Source organism: Capra hircus, chromosome 12, assembly GCF_001704415.2.
Source record: "Capra hircus breed San Clemente chromosome 12, ASM170441v1, whole genome shotgun sequence".
Taxonomy (NCBI): domain Eukaryota; kingdom Metazoa; phylum Chordata; class Mammalia; order Artiodactyla; family Bovidae; genus Capra; species Capra hircus.
Genome location: NC_030819.1, coordinates 65,971,748 through 65,987,350, shown reverse-complemented (window position 1 = coordinate 65,987,350; position 15,603 = coordinate 65,971,748). Strand labels below are relative to the sequence as shown.

The window sequence follows — 15,603 nt, the reverse complement described above, 5'->3', positions numbered from 1 at the left end:
AGCATGCACGCATGCTCTGTGAATTCAGGCTGAGAGGAGAAGCATTTTGGATCCCCTATGTTAAATATTCTATATGTACCTCACTGCCACCAGATTGCCACTATTGCCAACCCTGTGTCTCGTTTTGACTGTATTTTGGGGCTGGCACTGGGACCAGTCTTATTCTCTTCACAGCTCAAAATTTCAGGCCAACCAAAGGCCTTGTCAAAATCATAAAAGTACTAAGAATTGAGAATGTCTGGGGCTTTAAGTGTTGTCAGAGACAAAGGGGTTTGCTTCAATTTTTAATTAGTTCAGAGGTTCGAAGAACTGGCTTTAAGAAAAACTGAAAGAAAAAAACAGAGCTGAAGGCAGGTTATTCATTACATTTCGGATGAATAGATTCTCCCAGGAAGGAATTTGGAAGCCCCTTTCTGGCAGCTTCTATTTCTGGCATTCAGGAAAGACCAGGCAGCTTAATGGTGAGAGGTTGGCCCCCTGTGGCACTTTTACGCAGCTGGTTTTGTGTTCCTTGTCAGTCTGGGGTCTCTTTCCCTCCTGCTTTCTGACCCAATCTTACTTCACACATCAGTCTATGCCCTGGGTGTGTGGATCCTACATACCTGATCCACCGTTTTCTGTGGATTTTTTGCCACTTGGTCCAGTGCATCTGGTCAGTAGATTAGGTATCCAAGCCGCTGAACTGTTGGGTGCTTCAGAATGGGGCTTTAGAAATGTAAATAAGTTTATTCAACCTCCTGCATTTGAGGTTGGAGGGACTCTAGCTAAACTCTGGAGCCAGGTTCCCTGAAGCAAGCAGCCTGCAGCAGCTGGAGGGGCCCTTGTTCAGACTCTGTTGGCCTCCTGAGCTGTGTGGGGGCCCTGTGGATCTTAGGGCCCTGGAATGGTCCAGGACAGTTTATTTAGGTGATGGTAGGGGTTATGGCTGTTGCCTTGGAAACCCCTGCGGTACCCACATTGAACATGAGTTTGTACAGTGAAGTGTCTATTGCACTTAGGTACCTGACTTCATCTTAATTTGTTTATTGTCTATCTCCCCCACTAACTAGATGATAAGTTCTATGAATGCAGAGACTGTTTTATTCACCACTGTATCTGACACTTCTGGCAGATAGTAGGTGCTCCATAAACATTCCTTGATTAAATAAGTCAGTGCCGTGCGTGCACGCATGCTCAGTCGCTTCCGTCATGTCTGACTGATTGTGACACTATGCACTGTAGCCCACCAGGCTACTCTGTCCATGGGGATTCTCCAGGCAACAGTACTGGAGGAGGTTGCCATGCCTTCCTCCAGGGAATCTTCCCAACCCAGGGATCGAACCCACATCTCCTGTGGCTCATGCATCACAGGCAAATTCTTTACCGCTGAGCCACCAGGGAAGCCCGAGTCATTGTCACAGAATTGCAGACTGTCAGTGATAAACGGTGGATAAAATGACAAGAGACATTAATCATTGCCCAGAAATTCTAGAAAGGGGTGTCTGACCTTGTCATGTCCTTAGACTTGGCCAGGCATTCATTCCCTTTGGAACAGGTGATCTGGACCTTCACTTGGACATACCTGCTATTAGGAAGTCAGTGTCTTGAGGACACAGCAGTTTGTCAGTTCTGCAAGGAGGGCCAGGCTGGCGGACACCAGACAGCAGGCGACAGTGCAGGCAAGGCTGGCATGAAGCCTTGGGATGCAGAGAGTGGCAGTGAGGGGTCCTGCCACAGGCAGCACTGAGATGACCCAGTGGGAGGCCCAGCATCAGGTCATCTGTCAACAAGCAGGAGGACTCAGCCCCTTCCCTGTGCCTCCACCAGACTCAGGACCCCCACACAGGTCAGAGATTGCCAGAAGCTGCCCAGACACATCGGTCAGTCCATTCACAGCAAAAGTACCCAACCACATCTCCTGATGGAGCCTGGCCAGGCAGGCTGAGGTTCAGGGCAGGATGATCATAAGGTTGGTGGGCTCAAGAGGCAAGAAAAAGTGGGACTTTCCTGGCAGTCCAGTGGTTAGGACTCTGCGCTTCCACTGCAGGGGGCCCAGGTTCGATCCCTGGTCGGGGAGCCAAGGTCCCACCAGCTGTGTGGTGTGGGAAAATAAGTAAATTTACTTAAAAATAAAAGCGGCAAGGTGACTTCGCTAGCAGTCCTGTTAAGACTGCTCTTTCATGGCAAGGGCTGTGGATTTGATCCCTGGATGGGGAACTAAGATCCCACAAGCCATATGGTACGCAACCCCCCAAAAAAGAAAAAGCACATGTTGAGGAACATAGAGACCCAGTTCTTCCTCAGCCTAATGGCCTTTGGCAAGTCAGTTAACATTTCACCTGCAAGATGGAGAGAAACGATATACCTTTGATCTTGGGGCTTGGGTTCCCAGCCAGAGATTGAGGCTAGTTCGCAGAAGTGATGGCACCTCATCCTAGCCACTAGACCAGTGATCAATGCCAAGGGCTCTGGCCCTTTGGCCTTGCAGGAAAGAACTCCCACAAAGACAGAAAGTAGTGAAGCTAGTAAAGTATTGAGAGGGAAAAGAGTACAGTACATGTGAACAGACACACAGATAGACTCAGGGAGAGAGAGTCGCTGAACTCGTGGCAGTTTGAATTACTTTTATGGGGTATTTCTTCTGGGTTTCCTTTGGCCGGTCATTTTGATTTGCCTGGTTCACAGTTCATATTTGGTATATCTCGGGATCCTCCCATGTGTGCACACACATCTCTTAGCCAAAATGGATTTTACTGAAGAGGCGTATGGGTGGAGAACATCCCCTGGCATCACTCGCCTTTGGCCTCCGGGGAGCCTTTTCTGCTCATGTGTGGTCAGGGAGGTCTCCTGACTTCAAGAAAAGAAACATGTGGTCCGGGCAGGGCCCAGCCTCCTCCCTTAAAGGTCCTGCTCTTGTCTTTGAGTTTTGATCCACAGGGAATGAATATCCAATCACTTTACCCCAGGGCTGGGAGGTGGGGTTTGGGGAGCCTCTACCTCCTGCCTCACCTTTATCATGGTGGTGTTTTAAAAATTCGTTGGTTGGTTTAGTTGCTAAGTTGTGTGGCACTCTTGCAACCCCCTATAGCCTGCCAGGCTCCTCTGTCCATGGGATTTCCCAGGCAAGAAAACTGGAGTGGGTGCCTTCTCCAGGGAATCTTCCTGACCCAGGGATCAAAGCCAAGTAAACCTTAAATGAGATATTTGAGGCTTTTAAGATACTGTCTGACAAACAATAAGAACACAATACATTATTGTTATCGTGTAAGTTATTTTCTGTTACACTTAACAAGACAAAAACAGGGGAATATACAAGAGAGTAAAATATTGGTGTAAAGGGAACAAATCCTCAAGTTAATAATACTCTTTCTGCCTCATAAAAGGCCTGACCTGGTGCAGCGCTTTACTTACAGCTGCTTACAGTGTTATACATTCTCCAAGGAAAATCTAATTGTATATAATCACACAGGAAGCAATCTTCCTCGTCCTCTTGGGAACCACAAGCCAGTTGGAAAGCTTGGTGAACAGCTCCAATCTCTCTCCAGCCCTGGCAGGGGGCAGGGGATCCGCCCTTTGGCCTCTTGGGTCTGCGTCCTTCCCTCACTGAACAGGTGTTCTCTGAGGGCCTTTGAGAAGCCGTGTAATAGATATGATAAAGGCATATCCTACAGTGACACCGTCCCTGCTCCTCCAGGGAGGCGGAGAGGCCTTTCATGGCAATTAATTATTCACATTTTCTTTCCTGCCCCTCTAATACTTGGTTTTCTATCTACCTCCGTGGAGGCAGGTTTTCTCTGGGGCGTGTGTAACCCCAGTGCCCGATGGTGGTTTGGAGCTGCGTTCTGTCCCCCTTGGAGCCTGTTTATTTCGGGGTCACAGGCAATGGGCACAGGCTGGCAACAGCCAGAGTGTCCTAACATCAGCACTCATTCCCCCGACTCTTCTTGTGGACAGGATACTGGCTGCTGGTGTCTCTATGGTTCACGGGAGCACAGGGGTCAGGTCTTCATCCTCATTGCTTGGTCGATCAGGGTTGCATCCTGCGCTGCCTGGGCGAGCCAGGCTTGGTGGAATGCCTTTCAGCCCCGTTCCCTGTTCCGAGGCTGGGCATCTTGCCCTTTTTGCAGAGCTGTAAACAGTCACTCAGGCGTGCAGGCTTCAGCCTGGCCTTTGTTACTGCTCCCCGGGAAACCTTTGTGCTGCTGGTAGAGGTGGCCCGACGCTGGGCACACTGACAACTCTGTCTTGGAGACTCAGAAGTTACCTTCCCCCTCTCGTACCGGCTGCTTCCCCAGTGTTGCTCTTCTGCTTTTATGTGCCTGTCACGCCCACCTGCAATGCTGGCTTGATCCAGTTCCCCTTGAAGACAGTGCTCAGATGTAGAGACCGGGGCATGTACCCTCAGGGAGGTGGTTTCTGGGGCATTCTCCCTCAGAGACCCAGGGCCAGAAGGAAGAGATGTAAATGTGTGGCCACAAAATACAGCTAGGACTGGGGCCGAGGAGTAGGCAGGCGAGCAGAAGAGGGAAGTGGCAGCAGTGTGGCCAGAAAGGGCTGGAGAGTGACAGCTGCCCCTTCAGCTGGGAGGCGAGTCCTTTTGCAGAACCTCAGGGGGATGGCACCCACAGACCTCAGATGCCGCGGCCAAGTGCCTGCCCTCTCACTCCCTGCCTCTGTGCCCTTGGCAGTTTCTTCCACTTCTTCATGCCTCAGCTTCCTGCTCTAGGACGGTTGGTGGGAATTCAAATTGATAATAACCACTATGGAAAACAGTATGGAGATTCCTTAAAAAAAAAAAAAAAAAAACAACTAGAAATAAAACTACCATGTGACCCAGCAATCCCACTACTGGGCATATATACCCTGAGGAAATCATAATTGAAAAAGACACACCTACCCCAATGTTCATTGCAGCACTGTTTATAATAACTAGGTTATGGAAGAGCTTCCCAGGTGGCACAGTGGTAAAGAATCCACCTGCCAATGCAGGAGATGCAGGAGACACAGTCAGTCCCTGGGTTGGGAAGATCCCCTGGAGAAGGAACGGCAACCCACTCCAGTATTCTTCCTGGACAATTCCATGGACAGAGGAGCCTGGTGGGCTATAGTCCATGGGGTTGCAAAGAGTCAGACACAACTGAATGCACATGTACACGCACACACACAGGACGTGGAAACCACCTAGATGCCCTTCAACAGATGACTGGATAAAGAAGTTGTGGTTACATGTACACAATGGAATATTACTCAGCTATAAAAAGGAACGCATTTGAGTCAGTTCTAATGAGGTGGACGGACCTAGAGCCCATATACAGAGTGAAGCAGATCAGAAGGAAAAAGGCAAATATATATATTAACGCATGTAAATAGAATCTAGAAAGATGTTACTTATGGACCTATTTGCAGGGCAGCAATGGAGATGCAGACATACAGAACAGACTTGTGGACCCAGTGAGGAAAGGGGTGGGTGGGGTAAATTGAGAGAGTAGCATGGGAACATATACACTGGCGTAAGTAAAATAGATCGCCAGTGGGAATTTGCTGTTTGACTCAGCTCAAACCAGTGCTCTGTGACAACCTAGAGGGGTGGGATGGATTGGGAGGTGGGAATGGAGGCTTAAGAGGGAGTGGACATATGTATACCTATGGCTGACTCATGTTGATGTGTGGCAGAAACCAACACATTATAGTAAAGCAATTATCCTTCAATTAAAAATAAAATTTAAAAAATAATATTAAAAAATGCCCACTCTCACCACTACTATTCAGCATAGTTTTGGAAGTCCTAGCCACAGCTATCAGAGAAAAAAAAGAAAAAGAATCCATATTGGAAAAGAAGTAAAACTCTCACTGTTTGCAGATGACATGATCCTCTACATAGAAAACCCTAAAGACACCACTAGAAAATTACTAGAGCTAATCAATGAATATGGTAAAGTTGCAGGATATAAAATTAAAACACAGAAATCCTTTGCATTCCTATACACTAACAGTGAGAAAACAGAAAGAGAAATTAAGGAAACAATCCCATTCACCATTGCAACAAAAAGAATAAGATACTTAGGAATAAATTTACCGAAAGAAACAAAAGACCTATATATAGAAAACTATAAAACACTGTTGAAAGAAATTAAAGATGACACAAATAGATGGAGAAATATACCGTGTTTGTGGATTGGAAGAATCAATATAGTGAAAATGAATATACTACCCAAAGTGATCCATAGATCCAACACAATACCTGTCAAGCTACCAGTGGTACTTTTCACAGAACTAGAACAAATAATTTCACAATTTGTATGGAAATACAAAAAACCTTGAATAGCCAAAGCAATCTTGAGAAAGTACAATGGAACTGGAGGAATTAACCTGCCTGACTTCAGGCTCTACTACAAAGCCACAGTCATCAAGACAGTATGGTACTGGCACAAAGACAGAAATATAGATCAACAGAACAAAATAGAAAGCTCAGAGATAAATCCATGCACCTGTGGACACCTTATCTTTGATAAAAGAGACAATAAAGAAAAGACAATCTCTTTAACAAGTGGTGCTGGGAAAACTGGTCAACCACCTGTAAAAGAATGAAACTAGATCTAACTTTCTAACACCATACACAAAAGTAATCTCAAAATGGATTAAAGATCTAAACATAAGACCAGAAACTATAAAACTCTTAGAGGAAAACATAGGCAGAACACTCTGACATAAATCACAGCAAGATCGTGTATGATGCACCTCCCAGAGTAATGGAAATAAAAACAAACAAATGGGACCTAATTAAACTTAAAAGCTGTTGCACAACGAAGGAAACTATAAGCAACATGAAAAGACAGCCTTCAGAATGGGAGAAAATAATAGCAAATAAAACAACTGACAAGGAATTAATCTCCAAAATACATAAGCAGCTCATGCAGCTCAATACCAAAAAATAAATGACCCAATCGAAAAATGGGCCAACGAACTAAATAGACATTTCTCCAAAGAAGACATATAGATGGCTAACAAACACATGAAAAGGTGTCAGCATCACTCATTATCAGAGAAATGCAAATCAAAACCACAATGATGTACCTTCTCACACCAGTCAGAATGGCTACCATCAAAAAGTCTACAAACAATAAATGCTGGAGAGGGTGTGGGGAAAACGTAACCCTCCTACACTGTTGGTGGGAATGCACACTAGCACAGCCACTGTGAAGAACAGAGTGGAGATTCCTTAAAAAATTGGAAATAGAATTGTCATATGACCCAGCAATCCCACTGGTGAGTATACACACCAAGGAAACCAGAATTGAAAGAGACACATATATCCCAATGTTCATTGCAGCACTGTTTGCAATAGCTAGGACATGGAAGCAACCTAGAAGTCCATCAGCAGATGAACAGATAAGGAAGTTGTGGTACATATCAGTTCCGTTCAGTTGCTCAGTTGTGTCCAACTCTTTGCAACCCCATGGACTGCAGCACGCCAGGCTTTCCTGTCCATCCAACTCTCAGAGCTTGCTCAAACTCATGTCTATTGAGTCAGTAATACCACTGCGTCAGTGATGTCATCCAACCATCTCATCCTCTGTGTCCCCTTCTCCTGCCCTCAATCTTTCCCAGCATCAGGGTCTTTTCCAGTGGGTCAGTTCTTTGCATCAGGTGGCCAAAGTATTGGAGTTTCAGCTTCAACATCCATCCCTCCAGTGAACACTCAGGACTGATCTCCTTTAGGATGGACTGGTTGGATCTCCTTCAAGAGTCTTCTCCAACACCACAGTTCAAAAGCATCAATTCTTTGGTGCTCAGCTTTCTTTATAGTCCAACTCTCACATCCATACATGACTACCTGAAAAACAGTCTTGACTAGATGGACTTTTGTTGGCAAAGTAATGTCTCTGCTTTTTAATATGCTTTCTAGGTTGGTCATAACTTTTCTTCCAAGGAGCAAGGGTCTTTAAATTTCATGGCTGCAGTCACCATCTGCAGTGATTTTGGAGCCCAGAAAAATAAAATCTGTCACTGTTTCCACTGTTTCCCCATCTATTTCCCATGAAGTGATGGGACCAGGTGTCATGATCTTAGTTTTCTGAATGTTGAGTTTTAAGCCAACTTTTTCACTCTTCCTCTTTCACTTTCATCAAGAGGCTCTTTGGTTCTTCTTCGCTTTCTGCCATAAGGGTGGTGTCATCTGCATATCTGAGGTTATTGATATTTCTCCTGGCAATCTTGATTCCAGCTTGTGCTTCTTCCAGCCCAGCATTTCGCATGATATACTCTGCATATAAGTTAAATAAGCAGGGTGACAGTATACAGCCTTGACATACTCTTTTCCCTATTTGGAACCAATTTGTTGTTCCATGTCCAGTTCTAACTGTTGCTTCCTGAGCTGATCACAGGTTTCTCAAGAGGCAAGTCAGGTGGTCTGGTATTCCCATCTCTTTCAGAATTTTCCACAGTTTGTTGTGATCTGCACAGTCTAGGTACGTATACACAATGGAATATTTCTCAGCTAAAAAAAAGAATGCATTTGACTCAGTTCTAATGAGGTGGATGAAACTGGAACCCATTATACAGAGTGATGTAAGTCAGAAAGAGAAACACCAATACAGTATATTAATGCATATATATGGAATTTAGAAAGACAGTAACAATGACCCTATATGTAAGACAGCAAAAAAGAGACCGATGTAAAGAACAGACTTTTGGCCTATGTGGGAAAAGGTGAGGCTGGGATGATATGAGAGAATAGCATTGAAACATGTATATTGTGATATGTAAAACAGATGACCAGTCAAGTTCAGTGCATGAAGCAGGGCACTCAAAGCTGGTGCTCTGGGACAACCCAGAGGGATGGGATGGGGAGGGAGGTGGGAAGAGAGGGAGGTGGGAGGGGGATTCAGGATGGGGAACACATGTACCCATGGCTGATTCATGTCAATGTATGGCAAAACCATCACAATATTGTAAAGTAATTAGCCTCCCATTAAAATAAATACATTTTTAAAATAATCATAAAATGAGGACTAGAGTCACACCTCCTCCTCTTGGGGTTGTTTATGAGGATTCCGTGAGTTCATACATATAGAATGTTGAGAAGGTGCCAGCCCATGCTGAATGTCACTTGTGTGTTAGCCAACAACTTCACCCCACATCCATGGCCACGTGCACACCCCTGATGGGGTCAGGATCTTATTGGGACAGTCTGATGCTCTGACCACTTCTTTTCCCAAACATTCTTCCTACCCCATGTGTTCTTTCCCTCATAGAAACCAATAGTAATCTTCTCAAGTGAGAGTCTTCATCCCCAAATTATTCAAAGCCCTTCTTTTCCGTTTATAGTGAGCATCCATTACTGTTTAGTGAATCATGTATCTCCACTGGTGGGTGATGAGGACACCGTGGAAAAGTGAAATAGGCATTGCCGGTGACCGTGGTGTCTCCTCCTGCCACCACTGAAGCTCCTGACCGGTGGGAAATGTCATTGGTCTGTGTTTTCACTACTTTTGCATCAATTATGCTTCTGTTGATAGTGGTGCTCATGTTCAGTGAAACAGAAAGTAGTCAGGTGAGCAGAAGGAGCATGCACAGAAAAGACCAGAATCACCCATGAATTCTGATTGTTTTTAAAGCTGTCCAGGTGAATTTTCATCAGTTCAAATCAATATGTTGGTGTTTGGTCACTAAGTCACATCCGATTCTTTCAATATGGGCACACACTTAAGAGGTAACTGCATGAAAGGGAATGTGGCCCAAAGATAACTGGTCCATCCTTGAGTTCAGCCCATTACCTCGGCAACATGCAGGTCCACTGCCAACAACACATCCCTCCTGGAAGTCACTGGGGCATCTCAAGCCAGCCTGGCCAAAGGAGAGCTCATCTTTCCCCACAAACCTGCCATTCTTCCTGTTTTCTACCTCAGTTAAACATCAATATCAGACAAGTTGCTTATGCCAGAAACATCAAGGTCAGCTCCTCTCCTGCTTTTCCTGCCCCCATCCCCAGGCCCTGGACTCCCTGTGCTTCCTAAATAGCCTAAGACTATGCCTCTTCTGTATACCCACTGACTCTGCCTGTAGCTGTAAGTATCGCTGTGTAACAACAATCCCCAAACAGTGGCTTGGGTCAGCTGATCCAGACCAAGCTCAGTTGGGTGGCTCTTACCACATGTCTTTGGGTGTCCGGTCCTGGCTGATGGAGGCCAGGCTCAGCTAGGCTGGGTCTGCTCCACATGGCTCTCATCCTCCCTTCTGGCTCCAGTGGGCTGGCCCAAGCGTGTTCTTCTCGTGGAAATGTCAGAAGCACAGGAAAGCAAGCCAAAACACATGCCACTGTTGTGTGTTTCTATTGGCCAAAGCTAGCCATATGGTCTCATTCAAAGTCAAAGGGTAGGGGAATGCACTTGAACCATTTAGTGGAAGGAAGTATAAAGCCACATGGCAGAGAGAAAGGTGACAGGAGAGAATAAAGAACCAGGGCCCATAATGTAATTTCCCACATCTTTGTTATCTCTTACTAGACTCATCACTCATTTTCTAACTTCTTACTTTGCCTGCAGCCAACCTCCCCTGACTTGATTCCAACATCCCTTTATTAAAACTTTCACTGCCCCCTTATCACTCCGAAATTGAGCTGAAGCCCTGTACAACTTGGCTCCCATTCATTTTTCCTTCTGCATCTGTTGCAGTGTTTCAGAGTTACTCACCACCCACTTCCAAATGTGCTTGTTTTTCATACTGATCTGTGCCTTTATAAACAGTCTTCCCTCTTCCTGCAGTGATCTCCCCCGCATTTGGGGTTATTGTGAGATGTTGTTGACCTATCAAAACCCAATTCACCTGGAGCCCCTTCCAGAAAGCATTCTCAGAGGCCCTGTGGAGAAAAAATTGCTCCTTCCGTTGTGGCATGATAGTAAATTGAAATCGCATCATGCTCATACTTAACTCGTATCAGTTTGGGAATACATGTTCAACCACAGAGAGAGAGAGAGGGCGTGAATAATTCCACCCACCATTCAACTCCATGATCGTGGGAGTACTGAGACTTCACTTTGCTGTTACATTAGTCATCATTACATTAGTTCCAGAAGCCTCCTGTAGATGAAAGACACATCCTACTGAGCAGGGGTCTAGTGTTTAAATGATACAAGACTCTTATAACAGCCGTGCCATGAACCTTTATTTCATTTACTAGTCAACCAAAGGAACATCTATCTGGCTGTGTGGTCTTGTTGCAAGTCAGGACCTTCCAGTTCCATCTTGGAAATTCAAGGGACTTTCAGTGGTAGGTCGTCTATAGTAAATGTTTATGTCATTGTGACTTTAGAATCCTCCCGCATCAAAGATTCTCCTGTACAGTATTTCCTATAGACTTATGTCAGGTGGAATTTTAATCTTTTATGTCTGTGTTTCCCAGCTAAGTTATGAGGTTCTTATTTGTGGCTCATGGTTCTTTATGGCTGCTGCCTGTGGCTGTGCAGGTCATATACTCTAAGGGGGCACTAGTCATGCCAGAGTCTATATTAATGGACTGTGTAGCAGTCATGGTGCCAGCTTCCTTGTCTCTCAGTGCCTGGTACATCGCGATTGCTCAAGAAACACGTGGATGAATGAGTGAAGGACAAAGAGGCAACAACAGACTGAGCTAAATGTTCCCAAAATGGGTTTCCCAAGTGGTGCAGTGGTAAAGAATCCACCTGCCAATGCAGGAGAAGCAGGTTCAATCCCTGGGCTGGGAATATCCCCTGAAGAAGGAAATGGCAACCCATTCCAGTATTCTTGCCTGGAAAATTCCACGGACAGAGTAGCCTGGCAGGTTACAGCCCATGGGGTCACAAAGAGTTGGACACGACTGAGCTCACACACACAAATGTTCCCAAGTGAGAAATTTAAGAGTCAGGGTTCCAGTGAAAATTCAGACAGGTTTTGCTCCAGCAAAATTAAGATCATGTTATCATAGGTGCCTGTGATAAAATGTACCTGTCAACCCACTTGAAACATCTTAACTACCAAAAAAACCACCTTTCATCATGTGAACCGATTGAAACAATGGTTCCTACAAAAACATCATTCTTCTCAAATGTTACCGACGGCATGATGGCCCTGTGCCTAACACCCTAGTGGACATTGTGAGGCATGTATGTGGAGACAGGTCTAGCTGCTAGATGAATCTTGCCCTCCAAGTCACAGTAGACTTAAATTTTCCTTGATTTCCCTTGGATCGTGATACAACTTAAATGAAAAGAGAGCCATTATGAGTAAGAATAGGGTTTTTATCAGGTTATCTGATAAAATATGCAGAACATTCCTTAAGTAGTGTGGCCGGCAAACTTTTCACCCCATGGGAGAAGGTTGCGAAGGTAAATAGTCAGCTTCACACTTGGAATCCGATGTTCTGCCAGAGGACATGGGGAGGGGAACTGACCCACTCGGGATATGCGGGCTTCTGGGTGGATGTGGCCCAAGGAGGGGTCCAAAAGGCAGCATGACACGGGCAGTGATGGTCCAACTATGCCTCACCCCACCCCAAACCACAGGCCTAGGAAGCTCTGACAGAACATGGGGTTCACCCCTCCCCCTGGATTGTTCTCTCTGTCTCCAGCAGCAAGACAATCGCCTCCTGGCCACCCCACCAGTGCGACAGCAGGATGCCTCACCAGCCAGGGCTTGATGTGTCCATTAGAGGGTTAGGGTCCATTAGAAAGGGTTCCATAAATGTTAAATGAATGAACAAAGTGATGAATAAGCCAACGAAATAAGCAAACCAAAGGAGTGCTTATAGGGAACCTTTGTGGGGGAAGGCACTACAGTAACCCTGGGAAATTCTAAACGGTGTAAATGGATCTTCCCAACCCAGGGATCGAACCCATGTCTCTTATGTCTCCTGCATTGGCAGGCAGGTTCTTTACTGCTTGCGCCCCCTGGGAAGCAAATGTTGTACACCTAATGCTTAATGCTCTGGTATCCTTTCCAAACGCATGGAGACTTGGCTGTATTGTTCAATGGAAGAAACGTTCAACCTGCTGCAGTACCACGCCAAGGTCGTCCTAATACCATTCAGCTTGGGAACCAGGGTAATAGTTCTTGAGTTTGAGGCTGCTGTTGTGTATGCCCAGCTATGTCCCTTCAGTCGTGTGTCCAACTCTTTGCCACTGTATGGACTGTAGCCCACCAGGCTCCTCTGTCCATGGGAGTCTCCAGGCAAGAATACTGGAGTGGGTTGCCATTCCCTCCTCCAGGGATCTTCCCGACCCAGGGATGGAACCCCAGTCTCTTATGTCTCCTGCATTGGCAGGCAGCTGGGTGCCCCAACACTCCTATTTGCACGTGAACTTGGGTTCAGAATTTCATGAGATCAAGGAGTCAGTTCAAATGGAGCTTCTGTTTCTGCCAAGACCTTGCATGTCATTGCAGGCCACCTTCATGAAGTAGTCACCCTGTGTTCTTTGGGGTTTCTTTTTGTGTGTCGCTAGGTGAGTACTCCACGGAGGAGGCGCAGGACCCTTTCCTGGTCAGCATCCACATCATCGCGGACCCAGGGGAATCCCGCCCCCTGCAGGAGGCCATCGACAAGGTCTTGGCGTGGATCCACCCGGACCTCCCGCTGTTCAGGGTCTCGGAAAGGCGGGCGTGCCGCCGGCGGAGGAGGGTCCCCAAGGGGGCACAGCCGGCGCTGGCGGTGGTGCTCTTCCTGCAGGAGGAATACGGCGAGGAGCCGATCCTGCAGCTGCACCGCACGCTGCAGCGGCCGCCCTGGCGCCACCACCACACCGAGCGCGTGCCCGGCAAGTTCCTGCCCTACCTGCCCTGCAGCCAGGACTTCTTCACGCTGGCCCCGGGGACGCCGCTCTGGGCCATCCGGCCGGTGCACTACGGCAAGGAGATTGTGCGCTTCACCATCTACTGTCGCCATGACAACTACGCCGACATCCTTAAGTTCTACGAGCTGATCCTCAGGCGGAGCCCCAGCCAGAAGAAAGCGGACTTCTGCATCTTCCCCATTTTCTCCAATCTGGACGTGGACATCCAGTTTTCCCTCAAGAGACTGCCCTGTGACCAGACCCCGGTCCCCACCGATTCCTCCGTGCTGGAGTTCCGGGTGAGGGACATCGGGGAGCTGGTGCCGCTCTTGCCCAACCCTTGCAGCCCCATCAGTGAGGGGCGCTGGCAGACAGAGGACCATGACGGCAACAAGATCCTTCTGCAGGTACCTGGGGGAATGTCCGTCTGTATGCCTGTGGCTGTCTCCCTTTGACGATAACAGAGAAACAAGTGAAATGGCTTTTCCTGAAACCCTAGCAAGTACCTGTTACAAAACAAGGAGTTAAGAAAAAGGAGGGATCAGTGACCCTCTTTCTGGCTAGAAGAGCAAGTCAAGGTGTCCATACTCTAATTAAACGGCTTTCACTTTGCTGCCGAGGTCATGTGCCCCAAGCCAGCAACAGCTGATCCCTCTAGTGCCACTGCCTGTGACAAGCATCCATCCACTAAATGCTTGGGGTTCCAGGGGATCTTGAATGAGCTGATATCCCAGGGAATTTGCTATTAAAGATTGTTTAGTCTACTCCCTCGCAAGTAGGCGGTTTTTACCGATGAATTCTTCATTTCCACAAAGGAACTTCAGGAAAAGCCATCCGTGACCACTGTAAAATATGTTGACATTCAGTAGAGAAGATATGTTTTCTTCTTTGCTCTGGTGCCTCCCCTACTTTCTACCCTTCACCCTTCTGCTACTGGGCATTACATTGTTGAAATTCAGTGATTACTGGGAAATGCCTTCTGGGCGTTTTAAGGAGTACTGCGGTGTCTTTGGGGCTTCTGGTTTCATTAAGCATGGGAAGAGGGGAGTAAATACATAGAAGGAAATGGATGCAGTAGGCTCTTCTGTTGCTTCTGTGGTTAATGTCTTGGTTCAATTACTGGACCCCTTTTTCCTCCCATCCTTCCAGCAATCATCCCAACTTGTTAGAAGTCATAAAGTTCCAGTCTTAAATTCAAAATTGAGCATATAGATTTAAAAATGTCCTTTGTATGCCCTACCTGATACATGCTTTCAAGACCCTGGCTTTCTAGAATTACTAATAACAGGTAAATCAGTTCCAGGCATATACAATTTTGTCTTTCTGAAATGCCTCTGCTTTTGGCATCTTGGTTTTCACAAACGGCTACCTGAGAGGAGAAAGCTGATAGCAAGTTAGGCGACGTCTTGAAAGATGCTGGCTGATTGTATTTACTTGAATCACAGACAAAAGTTTCATAGTTTCTGTTGCTTTTAGTGTTAAACATCAGAGGTATAATCCACATATTGCAAAGTGAAGTGAGAATTTGGCACATGTCATACCTGGTTCAAACTATAGCTAGGCCACATTGCTCAAGTCAAAAAAGTCACCTTGACATATTTATGATTTAAAGGAAAGAGGTAATTTTCAGATTTCTCTTTGAATTATGCAAATAAAATATAATATTGCTTTATTATTCACTGAACTAAACACTATTTGTTTTCATTTTTATTTTATATTGGAGTATAGTTGATTTACAATGTTGTGGTCATTTCAGGTATACAGCAGAGTGTTTCAGTTATACATATATCTATTCTTTTTCAGATTCTTTTTTCATAAGGTTATTACAGAGTATTAAGTG

At 46.1% G+C, this 15,603-nt stretch overlaps 1 protein-coding gene across 1 annotated transcript in view; it reads left to right on the top strand.

Annotated features, from left to right (window-relative positions):
* FAM124A (family with sequence similarity 124 member A) overlaps window positions 1–15,603 on the top strand; it is a 121,105-nt gene that overhangs the window by 25,204 nt on the left and 80,298 nt on the right. The window contains exon 3 of the mRNA XM_018056710.1: window positions 13,437–14,170. Coding sequence (XP_017912199.1) covers window positions 13,437–14,170 — 734 coding nt within the window. The remainder of the gene's footprint in view (window positions 1–13,436; window positions 14,171–15,603) is intronic.